The sequence below is a fragment of the Xyrauchen texanus genome, chromosome 15, assembly GCF_025860055.1.
Source record: "Xyrauchen texanus isolate HMW12.3.18 chromosome 15, RBS_HiC_50CHRs, whole genome shotgun sequence".
In the NCBI taxonomy this organism is placed as follows: Eukaryota; Metazoa; Chordata; class Actinopteri; order Cypriniformes; family Catostomidae; genus Xyrauchen; species Xyrauchen texanus.
This window is the reverse complement of record NC_068290.1, coordinates 34,378,095-34,396,863: the sequence shown is the minus strand read 5'-3', so window position 1 is coordinate 34,396,863 and position 18,769 is coordinate 34,378,095. Positions and strand designations below refer to the sequence as shown.

The 18,769-nt window shown below is 37.1% G+C and overlaps 1 protein-coding gene across 3 annotated transcripts in view; it reads right to left on the bottom strand.

The window, feature by feature from the left end:
- LOC127655807 (F-actin-uncapping protein LRRC16A-like) overlaps nucleotides 1-18,769 on the bottom strand; it is a 198,444-nt gene that overhangs the window by 63,652 nt on the left and 116,023 nt on the right. For all 3 annotated transcript variants that reach the window (XM_052143791.1, XM_052143792.1, XM_052143793.1), the window contains exons 16-20: nucleotides 13,976-14,080; nucleotides 13,802-13,871; nucleotides 10,321-10,402; nucleotides 8,822-8,921; nucleotides 8,613-8,667 (exon numbers count right to left, since the gene is read on the bottom strand). In XM_052143791.1, coding sequence (XP_051999751.1) covers nucleotides 8,613-8,667; nucleotides 8,822-8,921; nucleotides 10,321-10,402; nucleotides 13,802-13,871; nucleotides 13,976-14,080 — 412 coding nt within the window. The remainder of the gene's footprint in view (nucleotides 1-8,612; nucleotides 8,668-8,821; nucleotides 8,922-10,320; nucleotides 10,403-13,801; nucleotides 13,872-13,975; nucleotides 14,081-18,769) is intronic.

The following is an 18,769-nucleotide window of genomic DNA, read 5'->3' as shown; positions in this document are numbered from 1 at the left end:
AGATGTTTCTATTGATAATCAATGAATATCCATAAAATGCCATAAATATTTTAATTAAAGTAGATGTTCATTGAACTTCCTTTATTATTCCAGAATAAGTTCAAGAATATTGCATGGCTTGAAATACATTTCCACATTTGATCATTCTAAATGTCTTTGTCAGCTTCTCAACCACAAGAAAAGACAGTCAGATCATCTGTCGAATGGACAGACAGATCATACAGCAACATGACGACAGGTAAAAATAACTTCCATTTCAGGTCACCTAACATTGCGTCTACACTGGAAGCAACCAATGATACACCACACCAAAATATCTTGATGCGCAACACTGGAAGCATCAAAATGCATGATTTGCTTTAAGTTCTAAAGATTTTTCAGTGGCATTCCCAAAATTAAAGGCTTATAAAAAAAGAAAAGAAAAAAAAACAAAAGTAGAGTCAAGTGTTTGGTATCAATGTAAAAATACTATAACAATTTTTGAATGATATAGATTATGATCCATTCTGAGACTCTCAGCGTAAGGCCGTGCATCCACCAAAGTGTTTTTTGCAGCTGAAAATGCCAGGCGCTCTTCTGAAAACGCTCAGCTGGGAGCGTTTGAGAGCGCCTTGAAGGCGCAGTGTTTTTTCAGCTGAGACGCTTCGGTTGCAATGATACAGAATATCTGCGGAAGTAATGTTTTGCAAGTACCTAATTTCGCACCTAATTTCATTTGTGTTATCACCAAGTGAATGTAAAAATGTCAGCACAAGGTAGAGTACTTGCTCTGGATGAAGGGAAGGCTGAAGCATTATTTTTCATATTAATATTGTGGTTATTATATATCCGGGAATTTCATCTAGTACAGGTATGAAGACTACAGAGTATTCAGACCAGCAAACTTCTCCTCCATTGTTGTTAAGTCATTGTACAAGCAGGATGTGATGGTTGGTCATGTGGTATTTGTACCGCCCCTCCTCCACTGTGATTGGATGGCTGGGTAAAAAGTGACAGTGACAAGTGCTGCGTTTTACACAAAGTTGAACATTTTTCAACACTGGGCGACCAGGAAAAAAAAAAAAATAAAAAAAAAAAAACGCCAAGCATGCAGCACTCAGCATGGAATAGATGCTCAAATCCTCGTCACACTGCTGGTCTAAGAATCTTATTTTTGTGATATGACATTATATACCTTAGAGTGTAAATAACGTGGCTCCGAAAAACTGCTTTTATTTTGTTGCCAATCATTCCCAATGTGTTGAAATGACAATGTAATCAAAAGTTATAGCATTACAATAATAACTTATCTGAGAGTCCAAAAGCTTCTCTAAACAAAAACATAATAACGGTACATGAAAAATAATTATACATACAAACACAAAAATTACTAAAGGTTTGCATAGCATGCAGAAATGATTTTAGTAGTGAGATTTCACAGAATGAGTTTCATTCTGTGCCATCTGAGTCATCACTGAATCGGTGTCATGTACTTGGTGCCATCTCCTGGTGGCCATATGTAATAGTCACCAATAACACCAGTCTCTCTGCCCAAATATAATTTTTGTACCGATCTGGACCCAATACAATTTCCAATGATGTCATCTGATCCAGGAAAGTTAGTGTTTTTAGCCATATTGTAAGATGCCAGATTGCTACGTCATGCTTCGTGTCTAATGATCGATGCATCTGATTAATTTGTGTGTCTGCTCAGTTGAAAGATAATTGCCTCCTCTAAGAGAGGCATGTGATACTTTATGCTCTGCTTATATTTTGTGAAGCTATAAGTGAAAAAGTGGCATATGAGCAATACCTGTTCACATGAAACATAAATGTTGAAGACATACTTAGCTTGCTATAAATTTGGTCTGAGTAAAACAAATAGGCTGCTTGTATTCTACTTTTAGAGCTTTCCAACAACATGTGGCACACATGGCTATTTGATGAGTTTGATGTTTTTACTGATTACAATAATATGTACAGAGCAAATATTATTAATAAATTATTAAGATGGAACACTTCTGTAAAGTACATCTTCTAAGCTTTCAAACGATACCTATTTTGTGTTGTTTAAGACTGTAGTTATTAATGATAATTATATTGTTTTTGCATCTGAGTGTAAATGGCTAAATTGTATCAGAAAGTTAACTAACATGGACTAATCAGTTCTAAGCATGATGCTACACTACATCAACATTAAAATTGGTGAATAATTATGTATCAAACTTTATTTTCAAAGGAAATCAATTGTACTGTATATCTATTGTAGAAAATTTCACAATTATAATTAGAATGTTAATATTGCTACAACTGTGTATACAGTATATGTGGTTTAAAAAAGAAATTACAAATAATTAATTGAGACGAGGCCAGAGTCATCACGAGCTGGATTTGATGTAAAGGTCATAAGTTTTTCTAATAAAAAAATAAATCAACAGTCAATCATCACGAAGGATTTGTTAGTCAAATTAATTTATTTCAGATGAATGGGGAAAATAAAGTGGTTATAGGCAAAAAAAATTATAATAATAATAAATAAATAAAAAAAAAAAATATATATATATATATATATATATATATATATATATATACATATATACAGTGCATCTGGAAAGTATTCACAGTGCTTCACTTTTTCCACATTTTGTTATGTTACAGCTTTATTCCAAAATGGATTAAATTCATTATTTTCCTCAAAATTCTACAAACAATACCCCATAATGACAATGTGAAAGAAGTTTGTTTGAAATCTTTGCAAATTTATATATTAAAAAAATAAATAAATCACATGTACATAAGTATTCACAGCCTTTGCCATGACACTCAAAATTGAGGTCAGGTGCATCCTGTTTTAACTGATCATTCTTGAGATGTTTCTACAACTTGATTGGAGCCCACTTGTGGTAAATTCAGTTGATTGGACATGATTTGGAAAGGCACACACCTGTCTATATAAGGTCCCACAGTTAACGGTGCATGTCAGAGCACAAACCAAGCCATGAAGTCCAAGGAATTGTCTGTAGACCTCCCAATGAAGGTCCCAATGAGCACAGTGGCCTCCATCATCCGTAAATGGAAGTTTGGAACCACCAGGACTCTTCCTAGATCTGGCTGCCCGGCCAAACTGAGCGATCGGGGGAGAAGGGCCTTAGTCAGGGAGGTGACCAAGAACCCGATGGTCACTCTGACAGAGCTCCAGCGTTTCTCTGTGGAGAGAGGAGAAACTTCCAGAAGAACAACCATCTCTGCAGCACTCCACCAATCAGGCCTGTATGGTAGAGTAGCCAGATGGAAGCCACTCCTCAGTAAAAGGCACATGACAGCCCGCCTGTAGTTTACCAAAAGGCACCTGAAGGACTCTCAGACCATGAGAAAAAAAAATTATCTGGTCTGATGAACTCTTTGGCCAGAATGGCAAGCGTCATGTCTGGAGTAAACCTCATCACCTGGCCAATACCATCCCTACAGTGAAGCATGTTGGTGGCAGCATCATGCTGTGGGGATGTTTTTCAGTGGCAGGAACTGGGAGACAGTTCAGTATCGATGGAAAGATGAATGCAGCAATGTAGAGAGACATCCTTGATGAAAACCTGCTCCAGAGCACTCTGGACTTCAGACTGGGGCAAAGGTTCATCTTCCAACAGGACAACAGGACCCTAAGCACACAGCCAAGATGATAAAGGAGTGCTTACGGGACAACTCTATGAATGTCCATGAGTGGCCCAGCCAGAGCCCAGACCTCAACCCGATTGAACATCTCTGGAGAGATCTGAAAATGGCTGTGCACCGACACTCTCCATCTAACCTGATGGAGCTTGAGGGGTCCTGCAAAGAAGAATGGGAGAAACTGCCCAAAAATAGGTGTGCCAAGCTTGTAGCATCATACACAAAAAGACTTGAAGCTGTAATTGGTGCTTCAACAAAGTATTGAGCAAAGGCTGTGAATACTTATGTACATGTGATTTTTTTTGTTTTTTATTTTTAATAAATTTGCAAAGACATCAAACAAACTTCTTTCACGTTGTCATTATGGGGTATTGTTTGTAGAATTTTGAGGAAAATAATGAATTTAATCCATTTTGGAATAAAGCTGTAACATAACAAAATGTGGAAAAAGTGAAGCGCTGTGAATACTTTCCAGATGCACTGTATATATGTATATATATATATATATATATATATATATATATATATATATATATATATATAAATAAATTATTTTTTAATTAATTAGAAGACATTTAATTCAACTGAAGATTCTGTAGATGTTTCCATTGTTTACTGATTACAATGGGAGCTAACATGTTTTGACTAATGTGCCATTTGTATACAGTGTAGACTTAAAGTTAGGCTAATTCTATTTTTCAATAAAGCTTATCTAACTTTTGTCTAGTTAAAAATCTCATAACATCCCCTGGACTGTTCACATCAACACTGTCAGCTGTTACAGGAATGTCCAAAGAATACAAACAGCAAACAGCATCTCCAGGTTGGTAAAAACACAGCTTCTGTTAATTGTGTGCTGTATATAGTATTGACTGTATCTGAATGTAAACCAAAAAAAAATACACATTTTTTTTTGTGGCTTTCTTCAGATTGGATGAGGATTCCTCTTATTGTTATTACCTCTGTTCTGATTGTGACTCTACTCGCCTTTGGACTAACACTGTTCTTCTGCCATAAAAATAGGAGAGGATGTAAGTCTCATGTTGAATACCTCTATGCAAAACTTTTACATGTGGGTAGTTGGCAAATGAACGTGGAGAAATGTTCAAACCATACACAGATCTATACGATTGGCTGATTAGGTAATTGCATGAATAAATAGGTGTACAGGTGTTCCTAATTAAGTGCTCATTATGTGCGCGCACACACACACACACACACACACACACACACACACACACACACACACACACACACACACACACACACACACACACACATATAAATTATATTTTGAAATATTGAAATATTTATTTTGAAGGGACAGTGAAAATGCCCAAATCAAACCAACCTACAAATGTCTTTGTATTGTTCTGTATTCAAAATGTACATATTACAATGGTGATTCAGATAATGATAACAATATTATTATTATTTTACTACCACCATATATATATTAAATATATATATTGTCTGTGTTTCCCAGCAGAAGTATCAGCATTGCAAAACACAAGGTACAGGAAGAGTGCAAATACACGGGTGAGTCACAGGTTTCAGTAGAAGCGCACAGTGCTGTTGGCTTTAAACATCTATATCTCAACATATTAAATAAATTAAGCCATAACAAAACTTTTTAAATAACTGACATTTTCTGCCATTTATTTAGACTGATAATTATGAAAATGGCCAGAAGACTGAAAACTTGTACAATAAATCAGACAGTGGCAAGTGCCAAAACTCGATCTACCAGACTCTACACCAGAATCAGCCTGATCCAATTTATCAATCTCTAAACATTAAAACTAACAGAACAAACTAGCTTCATTTTAACTGCGTGTTTGCACATGTGTGCATATAACATACGTGTAATTAACTTGTTAACATGTATTATAATGTATAGATCTATCTATCTATCTATCTATCTATATACATACAGCTCAATCAGCCACATAATTTAAACCACCTGCCTAATATTGTGTAGGTCCCCTCATCCTGCCAAACAGTGCCAACCCGCATCTCATAATAGCATTCTGAGATGATATTCTTCTCAGCACAATTGTACAGATTGGTTATCTGAGTTACCATAGACTTTGTCAGTTGGAAAAACTCTGGCCATTCAGGTTGTCACTGTTTGGCGGCACGAGGGGGACCAACACATTATTAGGCAGGTGGTTTAAATTATGTGGCTGATTGAGCTGTATGTACATCATATCTGTATGTATATTAATCCTTGTGGTTCATTTACAATGTTATGGAGTTTCTTGGGTATCACTTTATTTTACAGTGTTTATGACACACATATTACATGTTACTAATATTAATTAGTACAAGCTAATTACGTTTTAATTTTAACAATTACGCTTTTCATGACCAATCAGTACCCTATCTTTGAATATTAGAAATAAACAGTTTTTTGACCAAGTTTTAATACTTCTATGTAAAACATCCACTTCTGTAAACATCTACGAATTTAAAATAATAAACAATGCTTAGCATACTGTAGATACAGGCTGTGGATTTGCTGTCATGTCCATTATAGCTGAGGTTGCCCTAGTCATGCATATATGCTGTATATTCATATTTCAAAATAAGCGATTTCACTAAATGTTGGATTGGGGAGGAAGTTCTGAAATGTACAATTTTAATTTATTTGGTCTCAAATGCATACATTTTTATTAATATACTCTAATAAAACTATAAACACTGTATATATACAGTAATTGTAAAATAGTGATAAACAGCAGCAATTAACAAAAGTTTTCACTTCAAAAAATGAAGGTAAAGTCTCTTTGAGGCTGCACAGTGCTCAAGTGAATCAGTCAATCTATGTGAACTACTTCATTTCCATGAACTGTCTGAAAGAACCGATCACTTAAATCATTTGGTTTCCCCAGCACTACATGACAGCGTGTTTGACTACTCCCTTGGCTCTATTTCTGCGTTCACAATAAAGCGTTACGAATGTAGCACTCAACAGCGCTACTCATTGGAAATTGTAGCTCATTACTGGAAACCGACACTATAGGGAAACAGCTGAAAAACTGTTGAGCTGCTGAAAAATGTAATTCAGTAAATTTAAATCAGTAGCGTCACTTCTTTTAGTAAACTATTCCCCAACACTGTCGCTGTTTTGGGCTGGTTGGGATGCTTAAAGAAACAGAGCAATGTTTTGAAAGCACCACTGAGCCACAGTTTTTTAACCTTTTCAGGGAAATCAACCTACAAATAGTTCACTTGAGGTCTTGGCATATTGAAAACCTCAAAATGAGAGTTTTAGTCCATGTGTGCTAGCCATCTATATGCTAGCATACTCTTAAACTATGACAAAATTCCCTTTTGTAATATATAAGCACATTTAAAATATACAGTCTTTCTCTTCTGGAAAAAAACAGACCAAAATATTGATGACTCATGCTGTACTACCAAGATTTCTATCCAATCAACGAATGCTCTCTAGAATGAGAATGTCTCTCCCTCTGCGAGAGACCATCAAGTAGCAAAGCATGGGTCATGGCTGTGATGAAACTCGAGCCAATTGCATATTAAAAGAAAAGAAAAAAAGTGCAAAACTTTGATATGTCCCAACCAAACTTCCTATATGAAAAGGAAATATGTCACAACAGGGCAGAAAACTGTACATGTCAATCCATTTAGTTGGATCTTTTTAAAGGAACACTCAGTAATTTGTGTATCATCTTAGGTTTACAATGACACCTAGTGGCCTGGAGGCAGCATTATTCAAATGCAATAGTTTCATTTTTAAATGTCAGTTTAGAAATTCCCCATTCACAGTCAGCCATGATTAATTAGATTTTTGAAGTGAGCGTCCAATAACAGGGCAGTTACTGAGATTAAGCAAGTAGTATTCGGATGGTCATGTGATAATAACATGACAGCCCCCATGAGGATAGCCTCACCATGTGGAACAAAACAGCTTTTATAAAGTTACTAATATGACTGGACTTTTATTGAGAATTAATACATTCATCCAAAAGCTGAAAAATTTTGCTTTCAGAGGCTTAATATGAGGTTAGGATGAAAATAAGGTGCATTTCAAACTGTTCTGAGACCAGTGCAGACAGTTACCACACTTGAGGTCAAGTAATTCACTAAGAAGGGAGCAATAGTGTATCCTATAGCTTTCCGAAGCAGCTAAGTGCTAGAATGTATTAATTTGTTGCTTGTTTATTAGGTGCTACTAGATAAATAAAAAAAAATTATTGAAAATGTACACAGAAGTCACGTGGGGGTCTCAGGAGGTTAAAGTTGAGAAAGGAGAAAGTATTCAAAATTATTTCTGATTTGATAGTGTCAACCCTTTTGTGGAAATTTAGAGATATCAGCCCAGTGCCGTGATAACCACTGACAATCTGTAAGAGATATTCACTCTCCCACTCCTCATGAGTGGCAAATGTTTTCCTGACTCTAAGCTATTTGCTGGACGAGTGTCTCACTGCTTAAAGAGCACAATCACAATTCTGTTGTCAGGTGCTCAACACACACTCAAACACAGATAGCAGGACACATGGTGTGACTTTGTTAGTCCTTTTAGCATGCACTGATTGCCATGTCACATTGGTTGGTTCATGTTGGGTCATGCATACCAGAGAAAGCACAATCAAACTGCATATCTGCAGCCCACAAGCTCAGAGAGACTGAACTGCATTCATCCATTAATCTCTTGCACACAAATGCACTGCTGTGGGGTCTAAGGCCATTACTCCAACCCAAACACACATACACTCTCTCACACAAACACAGATAAACAGTTGCCCCATAATAGCAGTAACTTAATAAAGCCATTAATCTTTTTCAGCACAAAACAGCCTCCACTACAGATACGGAACATTTACTGTTCACTGACTCTGAACCCAAAAGGCAGGACAAACAGTTCAAAACATGCACCTTCCCAAAAAACATGGTTATTTCCATTACCATGGAAAGACATCACTGTTTTGATCTCTTACCGATTCTTCCTCTTGAATCATGTGCACCAGGTTGTCCAAGACTGGAGCTAGATTTCTTCGCATTAAGGAGAAAAAAACAAAACAATAATACAATTAAAACCTTAAAAAAAGAAAAAGAAAACTAAAAACAACAAAATGTGTAGATATTTTACTTTTATTTGTGTATATGATGTACATGTGGCATCTTACACTGTATAGTGCTCACTTACTTTGATTTGATATTGTTGAAGTTTTTGCCTAATGACAGATGTCTTATTGAGCGGTTCCTGGCAAGCCATACTAAAAGAGTTGCCATATCAGAATCCAGACCTGAGAAGACCACATAATGCAAAAAAAGCACAACATTTATGGGAACCTGATTATATATGGCATGAACTAACATGCCCAACAAAATCAACATACTTTTAAAAGATGAAAGCTCTTTTAAAGGGATAGTTACCCAAAAATGTAAATTCTCTCATAATTTACTCACCCTGATGCCATCCCAGATGTGCATGACTTTCTTTCTTCCGCACAGAACAAATAAAGATTTTTAGAAAAAATATCTCAGCTCTGTCAGTCCTCAACTAAATGAGTACCAACATTTTAAAGCTCCAAAATCATACAACAGCACCATAGAAGTAATCTATAAGACTCCAGTGGTTAAATCCATCTCTTCAGAAGCGATATGATAGATGTGGGTAAGAAAAAGGTCAATATTCAAGTAATTTTTCTAATATAAATCTCCAATTTCAAGTTCACGTTATTCTTTTGTTTTTGCTGATACAAATTATTCGTACATTTCGCCACTTACTGGGCAGGGAGGAGAATTTATAGTAAAAAAGGACTTAAATATTGATCTATCTCACCCACACTTTTCATATCGCTTCTGAAGACATGGATTTAACCACTGGAGTTTTATGGATTACTTTTATGCTGCCTTTATGTGCTTTTTGGACCTTCAAAGTTTTGGCCACCATTCACTTGCATTGTAAGGACCTACAGAGCTGAGATATTCTTCTAAAAATATTTGTTTGTGTTCATTAGATGAAAGAAAGTCACACACATCTGGGATGTGATGAGGGTGAGTAAATGATGAGCGAATTTTCATTTTTGGGTGAACTGTTCCTTTAAAGCAGCCTTCTCTCTGCTTAATCAAACCTCCCCTTGTAATTTGTTACAATAACTTGGCTTTGTTATCACCTTGGAGCTTGACAGCATCTGGTCACTTAGGACTTGTGTTGTATGGAACAGAGCAATGTGAACATAGTTCAACATTTCTCCTTTTGTGTTCTAAGTCATACAGGTTTGGAACAACATGAGGGTGAGGAGATTATATAATTTTCATTTGACACTAATTGTTACATATGAAAGTGTTTTTCTAATACACACAAATACCAACACATACCACTTAACTCTTTAAATCTGCCTTTTTGTTTTCATGTTGAAAAAGTCAATTAGCAATTTAATGAGAAGCAGACAAACTACATTAAGTGTCTAAATAGGTCAACAAATTCTAAGCAAAACCATTAGAGTACAAACCTTTAATCAATAACAGTAAAAGCACAACTTTTGTCATGCAATTAATAAAACTTGCTCATCAAAAACATTGATCACTGCACATTGGGACGAAAAAGACTGGTGGACAATGCTGCAAACTGATTTGGGGATACATGCATCCATCACATGGTTCAGCATTCCTATTAGAAAATTATATTGTTTGACTGACCATTATCAGAGATGTCCAGACAAGAGATGTTGGGAATTTCAGCAATGCAGCCTTCCAGGATCTGGGAGCCTCCGGACCGCAGCTGAAACCCAACAAAAATCCAAGGCAGAACTATCAGAGAAACAGATCTTAAGGAAATCAGGGTTCCCACACCTTTGGAACAATGAATTTCCATGACTTTTCCAGTAATTTGTGAAAACTCGAAAACTTGAAAAATCATTTTATGGAGACAGCACTCAAAATTAGCACCTTTAAGCCAATGAAAAACATTACACCTGAGTAACTAAAACAATGTTTTCACTATAGATATTCCATTATTTTTCTTACCAATTAATAGGATTTTATTCATTTCTGTGAAAAGTCTGGAAATGTCCATTTTGAAATTCTGGTTTTCCATATCTGTAGGAACCCTGAAACTTATTGGGAGTCCGACATCATTACTCTGATACATATGAAACATGAAATGAAAGTATAAATGAAGTATCTAGAGTCTGGGTTAAAACTTGAGATGCTCTATGGCAGGTTTAGAGAGTGGGTCAGCATGATAATGGGAGATTATTTTGGTAGCATGGATGAACCTTTATGAATGCAGGTATCTGATGATTTGAGCCATTTGCTACAGTGATACTTACACAGTGACCAAGCTTTAGGGAGCAGAAAGAAAAAGTGATGCACATATATGTTAGAACATGGCCAACAGTTAATACACACTAATACACACGCAAAGACAATTTAATAAAATGAGATCCATCAAAACCGGCTTAATTTCACTACCAAAATACCCAGTGTGATCTTTCAGCAACAATTAGGTACGGTTGATATCATTGGGATTTATCTAATTAGTTCTTCCAACCATTAGTACAAATTCATTATCTTAATTGTTTTGCAATGTAAAATCTCAGCATGATTGTGTCTGTGTGCAAGCAGACATATTGAGCCACTGGCTAAGAATGCTAAACTGCTTTGCGTTCTTGAGCAAGAACACGCACGCACGCACGCACGCACGCACGCACGCACGCACGCACGCACGCACGCACACACGCACACACGCACACACGCGCATCTCATTAACATTGTAAATTGCTGGTCTTGGCAAGCAGCTCAATACACAGACATTTGAGAGCAACGTGAACATGTTTTTGATTGGGAGTCTAAACAGTTCTGGGGTGTTTAAAACTTTAAAGCACTGGAGGTCTGACACCCAATACTGACCTAGACTGCCACAATTCGAATGAAATAAACAGATTCTGCAAAGCTTTCTGCTTTTCCATAGTGAGTTATAATTGTCATTTTATGGTTTTATCACATCTTTCAAATGATTTCTGCTCAAATTTGATATCTCTTCAGTACAGAGCATAATTTAACAGCGTGAGCCTTCCTTAGAAGTATAAAAACCTGTCAAAATGTTGCCAACGGCAAAAATCCTCAGGGCTCCTTCTCCAAACTTCAAAACACTCTGTAGTTCCACTTCAGAAGGATGATTTAGACAACTTTGCAGCTCAAATAATAATAATAATAAAATGAAATAAAACATAAATATTATAAAATAAAATAAAGTGCTTTAACAAAAAAAATGGAGCTTAAAAAACCTCAAATTAATTTATTTGTTTATACAAACTGAGAGATTAATTGAAATGAGTCTTTGTTGTATTTGACTGCATGCCACAAATGCTGTTGCCCCAGAATGATCATTTAACTCCATTTTCTCCGGGGTTGATTATGCCGCATGGATTTTAAAACAATAAGCAACATGGAATTACTTAATGCACAACTCAGTTTAATTAACACATAAGCCAAACAACTCCGAAAACTGCAAAAAGGGTTAAGCAATCAAAACTTGTTTGTTGTTAATTTCCATAAACATGTATATTAAAATGAATGAATTAGTCAAAATGAACATAGATTTTTATGCACATGCATAAATGGGTAAACTGAGAAGACGTTTACATGCACTTAGGTAGAAGTCAATAAAACACATTTTTTAACCACTCCACAGATTTCATATTAGCAAACTATAGTATTGGCAAGTTGTTTAGGACATCTACTTTGTGCATGATACAAGCAATTTTTCCAACAATTATTTACAGATAGATTGTTTCACTTTTAATTGACTATATCACATTGTCAGTGGGTCAGATGTTTACATACACTAAGTTAACTGTGACTTTATGCAGCTTGAAAAATTACAGAAAATTATGTCAAGCCTTTAGACAACTAGCCCATTAGCTTCTGATGGGCTAATTGGAGTCAATTGGAGGTGTACCTGCAGATGTATTTTAAGGCCTACCTTCAAACTCACTGCCTCTTTGCTTGACATCATGGGAAAATCAAAAGTAATCAGCCAAGACCTCCGAAAAAACTGTGGACCTCCAAAAGTCTGGTTCATCCTTGGGGGAAATTTCTAAAAACCTAAAAGGTACCACATTCATCTGTATAAACAATGCATAAACACCATGGGACCCTGCAGCCATCATACTGCTCAGGAAGGAGACGCATTCTGTCTCCTAGAGATTAACATATTTTGGTGTGAAAAGTGCAAATCAATCTCAGAACAACAACAAAGGACCTTGTGAATATACTGGAGGAAACAGATAGACAAGTATCTATATCCACAGTAAAAGAAGTCCTATATCAACGTAACCTGAAAGGCTGCTCAGCAAGGAGAAGGCCACTGCTCCAAAACCACCATAAAAAAGCCAGACTACAGTTTGCAAGTGCAAATGGGGACAAAGATCTTACTTTTTGGAGAAATGTCCTCTGGTCTGATGAAACAAAAATGTAACTGTTTTGCCATAATGACCATCGTTATGTTTGGAGGAAAAAGGGTGAGGCTTGCAAGCTGATGAACACGTCCCAACTGTGAAACATGGGGGTGACAGCATCATGTTGTGGGGGTGCTTTACTGCAGGAATGACTAGTGCACTTCACAAAACAGATGGCAACATGAGGAAAATTATGTGGATATATTGAAGCAACATCTCAAGACATCAGCCAGGAAGTTGAAGCTTGATCGCAAATGGGTCTTACAGATGGACAATGACCCCAAGGATACCTCCAAAGTTGTGGCCAAATGGCTTAAGAATTTGTGGGCAGAACTGAAAATGAGTGAGCGAACAAGGAGGGCTACAAACCTGACATACACCAGTTCTGCCTGGAGGAATGGGTCAAAATTACAACAAATTATTGTGAGAATCTTGTGGAAGTCTACCCAAAAAGTTTGACCCAACTTCAACAATTTAAAGGCAATGCCACCAAATACTAACAAAGTGTATCTAAACTTCTGACACACTTGAAAGGTGATGAAAGAAATAAAAGTTTAAATAAATCATTCTCTCTACTATTATTCTGACATTTCCCATTATTCAAATAAATTTGTGATCCTAACTGAACTAAGATAGGGAATGATTTCTACGATTAAATGTCAAGAATTGTGAAAAACGGAGTTTAAATGGAAACATCTGACTTCAACTGTACATGTTACCTCACAACAGCTGAGGTCCAGAGAGACATCTTTAACATTAGGATTACTGGCCAGACCCAACAGAAGAGCTCTATGAGAGGACAAATAGACTTTATTGTCTTTTTAACAAACGTATCGTGAACAAACATGTATGGAAAAGTCATATTGAGGTGTATTTGGTATTTTAAGTCTTACTTCAAGGCCTCTGGGGGTAACTTGGTTCCTGAAATGTTGATGGTGTTCAGAACCATTGCACTACTGAAGAAGTGTTTAAATGCAGGTGGCATATCTTTACCTTTCCTGTTGAGACATAAAAACACATATCAAGTTAAGTCAAGCTCACAATGGCTCTGTTTACACCAGGTATTAACATATGTCTCAAATGCATTCCAAATATACACTCACTTTATTAGGAAGACCTCTACACCTACTTATTCATGTGATTATCTAATCAAACAGTCATGTGGCGGGAGCAATGCATTAAATCATGTAGATATGGGTCAGGAGCTTCAATAAATGTTCACATCAACCATCAGAATGGGGAAAAAAAGTGATCTCAGTGATTTAGATCATGGCATGATTGTTGGTGCCAGACGGGCTGGTTTGAGTATTTCTGTAACTGCTGATCTCCTGGGATTTTCACGAACAACAGGCCCTTGTTTATTTAGAATGGTGCCAAAAACAAACAAACAAACAAACTAACAAAAACATCCTTGCGAAATGCCTTGTTGATGTGAGAGGTCAACGGAGAATGGCCAGACTGATTCGAGCTGACAGAAAGGCTACAGTAACTTAGATAAGATAAGCGAGCAGAAAAGCATCTAAGAATGCACAACACGTCGAACCTTGAGGCGGATGAGCTACAACAGCAAAAGACCATGTTGGGCACTTCATTAGGACCAAATGTTCCTTAAAAAAAGTGACGTGTGTGTATGCCCAAATAAAAAAAATTAACCAAAAATTTGACATTTTGAGTAGAATTCCAAGCAATTTCATTAAAAATAATTTGTTTTTATGAAATGGATGATTACCAGGCTAGTAGGCAGGTCTTTCACCTTTTCCAGGATGCATCAGGCATTTAGCATTAACATTTACACTGAAAATGTGATGTCACATGATTTTTCAATTACTTTCGAATGTGGTTCGAGTGATTGGATCACAATTAGGGCTGGGCGATATGGCCAAAATTGTTATCATGATAATCTTTTTCATATTGTTCTATATCGATATTTATCACGATATACATTTACACATTGCACTTTCTTTTTTTTATTTCAAAGTTGACAGAAGAAAAGAAGAAAAAATAAACTCTAAACGCATTTCTCAAAATTCCACAGGGGGTCCAGAGACGGCCAAAGCATTGGGGTCTGTGGGATCTTTTACCAATTTTACAGTCTTTTACCGTTTATCAATTGAAAATGAATGTTATCAGAATCAGCTTTATTGCCAAGTATGCTTACACATACAAGGAATTTGTCTAGGTGACAGGAGCTTCCAGTCTACAACAATACAAACAATACCAAAAACAGCAGCAAGACATAGGTAATTAAAAACAGAAAAGAACACAATATAAATAATTATACATATACGTACATACACTCACCTTCATACATACCCACATACACACACACGTAGTGCAAATCTAATACAATCTGTTATATAAAGAACATTTTTTTTAAATGTAAAAAACATTTGTATATTTTAATTAAAGGTGAGAGACTAGTCTACCAACTAGTAAGATTAGTCTTTCCTTATCCATTCCAGACATCTAATTATTTTTCACAAAATTAGAACAAAAATCAATTTGTTTATTATTAAAGGCTCGTAACATGCTGATTAATAAAACTACATTTAGAAGGGAAAAACGTTTTGGTCTAAAAGGTGCTTTGAAACCACGATAACTCATGTGGCGCTTCATGTCTACACACATGCAGTGAAAAGAGGCAACGCCTGCGGAGCGGGACATGTTTGGTGCTAGAGAACAATATTAAGATTACAGCACAGAAAGATCAGAGCTGTTGTCCACATCACTGTTGTTCTGTCACGCTCTTCACTAGAGACCATGAGCGGGTGCAACCGTTGTCATGAAGTCTTGCGGTGCGGATTAAATCAATCCGGTGTCCGATGTAGCCTAATTGTTAGCAAGGCAACTAGCATTAGCAAGTTCATCCAGTCTGACCCTACATTACCACTGGTGCGTTGTGAGCGATTAATTCCTATGAAAGCAGAGCATCTTGCTCGCTAGGTGGATCGTAGGATTGGCAGCAGTGCGGAGCAAGCTCTCTCCTAGCGCTATGTAAGGCGGGTGCCAGTGAGTCTGGGCTACTCCTCGAGAAAACAAAAGGCTCTCATGAGAATTAACATCTGAACTCTCTCTCGCAGATGTAACAGCAACATCCGAGATGCAACATACTGTGCAGCTAACACCTCCCTTCTAAAGTATCTTCATCTTACTCCTCCTCCTCACTTAAAGCTCACTAAAAACCTATGCAATGTGAAGTGTGTACAAAAAGTAACTATAACATGTTTGGTATCATTTAAAGTCTCTCAGTGCGCCTGGTAAACTGGTCTCATCCTCTCAGCCATAATGAAAAGCTAAAAGAAGTTATAAAATATGTGAAATGTGGTGTGCCCCTTAAAGGTGTGCCCTCCCCAGATCCTCCATACCTCCTGTATGTTAATCTACAGGAACCCCCTCAACAGGGGACCAAAATCTAATTATAATGACAGACACCACCATTTGGTAAGCATGTTGAATTATCTGGGTATTTAAGGAGAGGCCACACATTGCTCAGGGCTCTCTGTAATCAGACGATCCCAAACAGTTTACTGTTTGTAGTTTATTTCAGGTGATTGCAATTCGTATTTCTTATGTTTTGATAAAATGTCTAACTTTGACTTATCAATGTCTAATTGGAATTGATGAATTGATTATGTTACCTGGTCAATAAATTGTCAACATTTGATTTTATTCTGACTGATTCTGACATTGTGTTTCCCAAACAGATTAAACGATTCGTATGTTACCGCAAGTCTGCGTCAGATTAGTGACGACTAATATTTGGCATCGATTCAAGTGTACTTGGTTTGCAAAGACAAAAAGGGAATTTCCGTTTAGAACAGCAAACGCTGCTTGACCAATCTAAATCTGGGTGTCTTACCTCTGTTTTAATTTGATGTTTCTCCAGATAAGTGTACGTGGGAAACCACGCATGGCCAATCCAAAGCTATTATAAGAGAAGTTATGTTGGTCAACTTACATCTATAATAGTGGCCGTGACCTCTACTGAAGAAAACGTTAAGTTACATTCAAGTGTATGCAATTCCATGGGGCTATACTGAAGTATCTTTGATTGTGTATACGTGAATGTGACCGATCTCAGGTATATAGCAATTACCTCTGTTTGATGATCCAATACTGGCCGCTTGTGATCGTGAGACCCGCGGTGTAGAGAAAACACGCGAGGACCTCAAAGCGACATAGTTTCTTAATCTAAACGGGTAAAATATAATTAAAGAGTTAAAGGAATAATCAAACATTCGCTCACTTTTAATGATACTCAGATATCATTAAAAACCTTTTTCATTTATGGAGTCAGATGAAATAACGAGATAATACATAAGAGAAAATGTATTTCATTTAATATTGTTGTGTTGCGTACAAGAAAGACTGTAACGCGCAGAGACCTTCACCCGTATTATTGGAGACCGTCATTGGACCGATAAACGGGCTTACAAAGTGGTGACCCCGACGTGATCTCGCAACCAGACGAGCAACGTCTTTCCAGCGCGATTTTCAACTTGATCCCTGCCCGGGACATGAGGTTTGATCTTCTCACCTATCTCCAGCTGCTGTGGTAAGTCAATCTTATTTGCCTTTTAGAAGTGTTGAGGGGAAGATTGTTTGCACCTCGCATCTATTTAGACCGGAACCGAAAACTCCGGCGGGCATAAGAATTAGACGGGAAACATGTCTTTCCAAGGAAAGCACAGCAGCGGTATAGACGGGGAAATTATGGAGATTTTAGGTGTGCAATTAAAACACCTCCTTGTTCGGTTAAGCGACAAGGGACTAAAATTAAAGTGGAGCAACAACGAATTAATATCCTGGTATTCTGCTGAGGGTGCGAAATTGAAATCTAAATCAAAATACAGTAACATTCCCGCTGCAATTGTTTATTTGCTTCGTCGTAACGACCTCGAGACCATAACCGAGAACGAACGAACAATAGCAAATATCAAAGAAATCGAAAGATTGCGATCTGACGAATTGCAAAAGTTAAGAGCACAAGTCGAAGCCTTCGCGTTTGAGCAACAGGGGTGGGCTAGACAACGCGAAGAAATGGCAACAAAAATTGATCAAATTCAAAGAAAACTTAAAACCGGCAGAAATTACATATCTGCTCTCGAAGATTGCTGCGATAAATCCGGGTTTCCAGTAGCTGCAGTTAAACGAGCAGCACTGGATAAAACCTTTGAGCTAGAGACTCAAAATGATGATGACGATGCCGCGTTAGGAGACAGGCCACAGAGAGAAACTCGTAACCGAGCTCTTGTGAACTTGTGGCCTGAAGAACCAAACCTGCGAAGCCCAGTAAAGACTCGAACAAAATCTAATGACTTGCCAAAGAAATCAGTTAATGTCGCTGTCCTTAAAACCATGACGAACGCGGATGATGAAATCACAACAATCAGCCGCCCGTTAACATGCGAAGAATGCTCTAGACATAAACAAGTCGTAGGAATTATGCCGAGAAAAGGGCCGTTTCAACCCTACTGGGAAGCATTGATGTTACAGGCCACGGTGTACAAATTAGAAACTAGAGATGTTTGGCAAATAGCTCTCTTCACAATTCCTGAGGAGCTCAGACCAAAACTAACCACAGAGATGAAATCTGGCAACATTATGAACCGAGACAATAACGAAACCGACGAAATGATCTACGAGCGTCTAAAACAGGCATTATTAGACATGAGGGGACCGACACA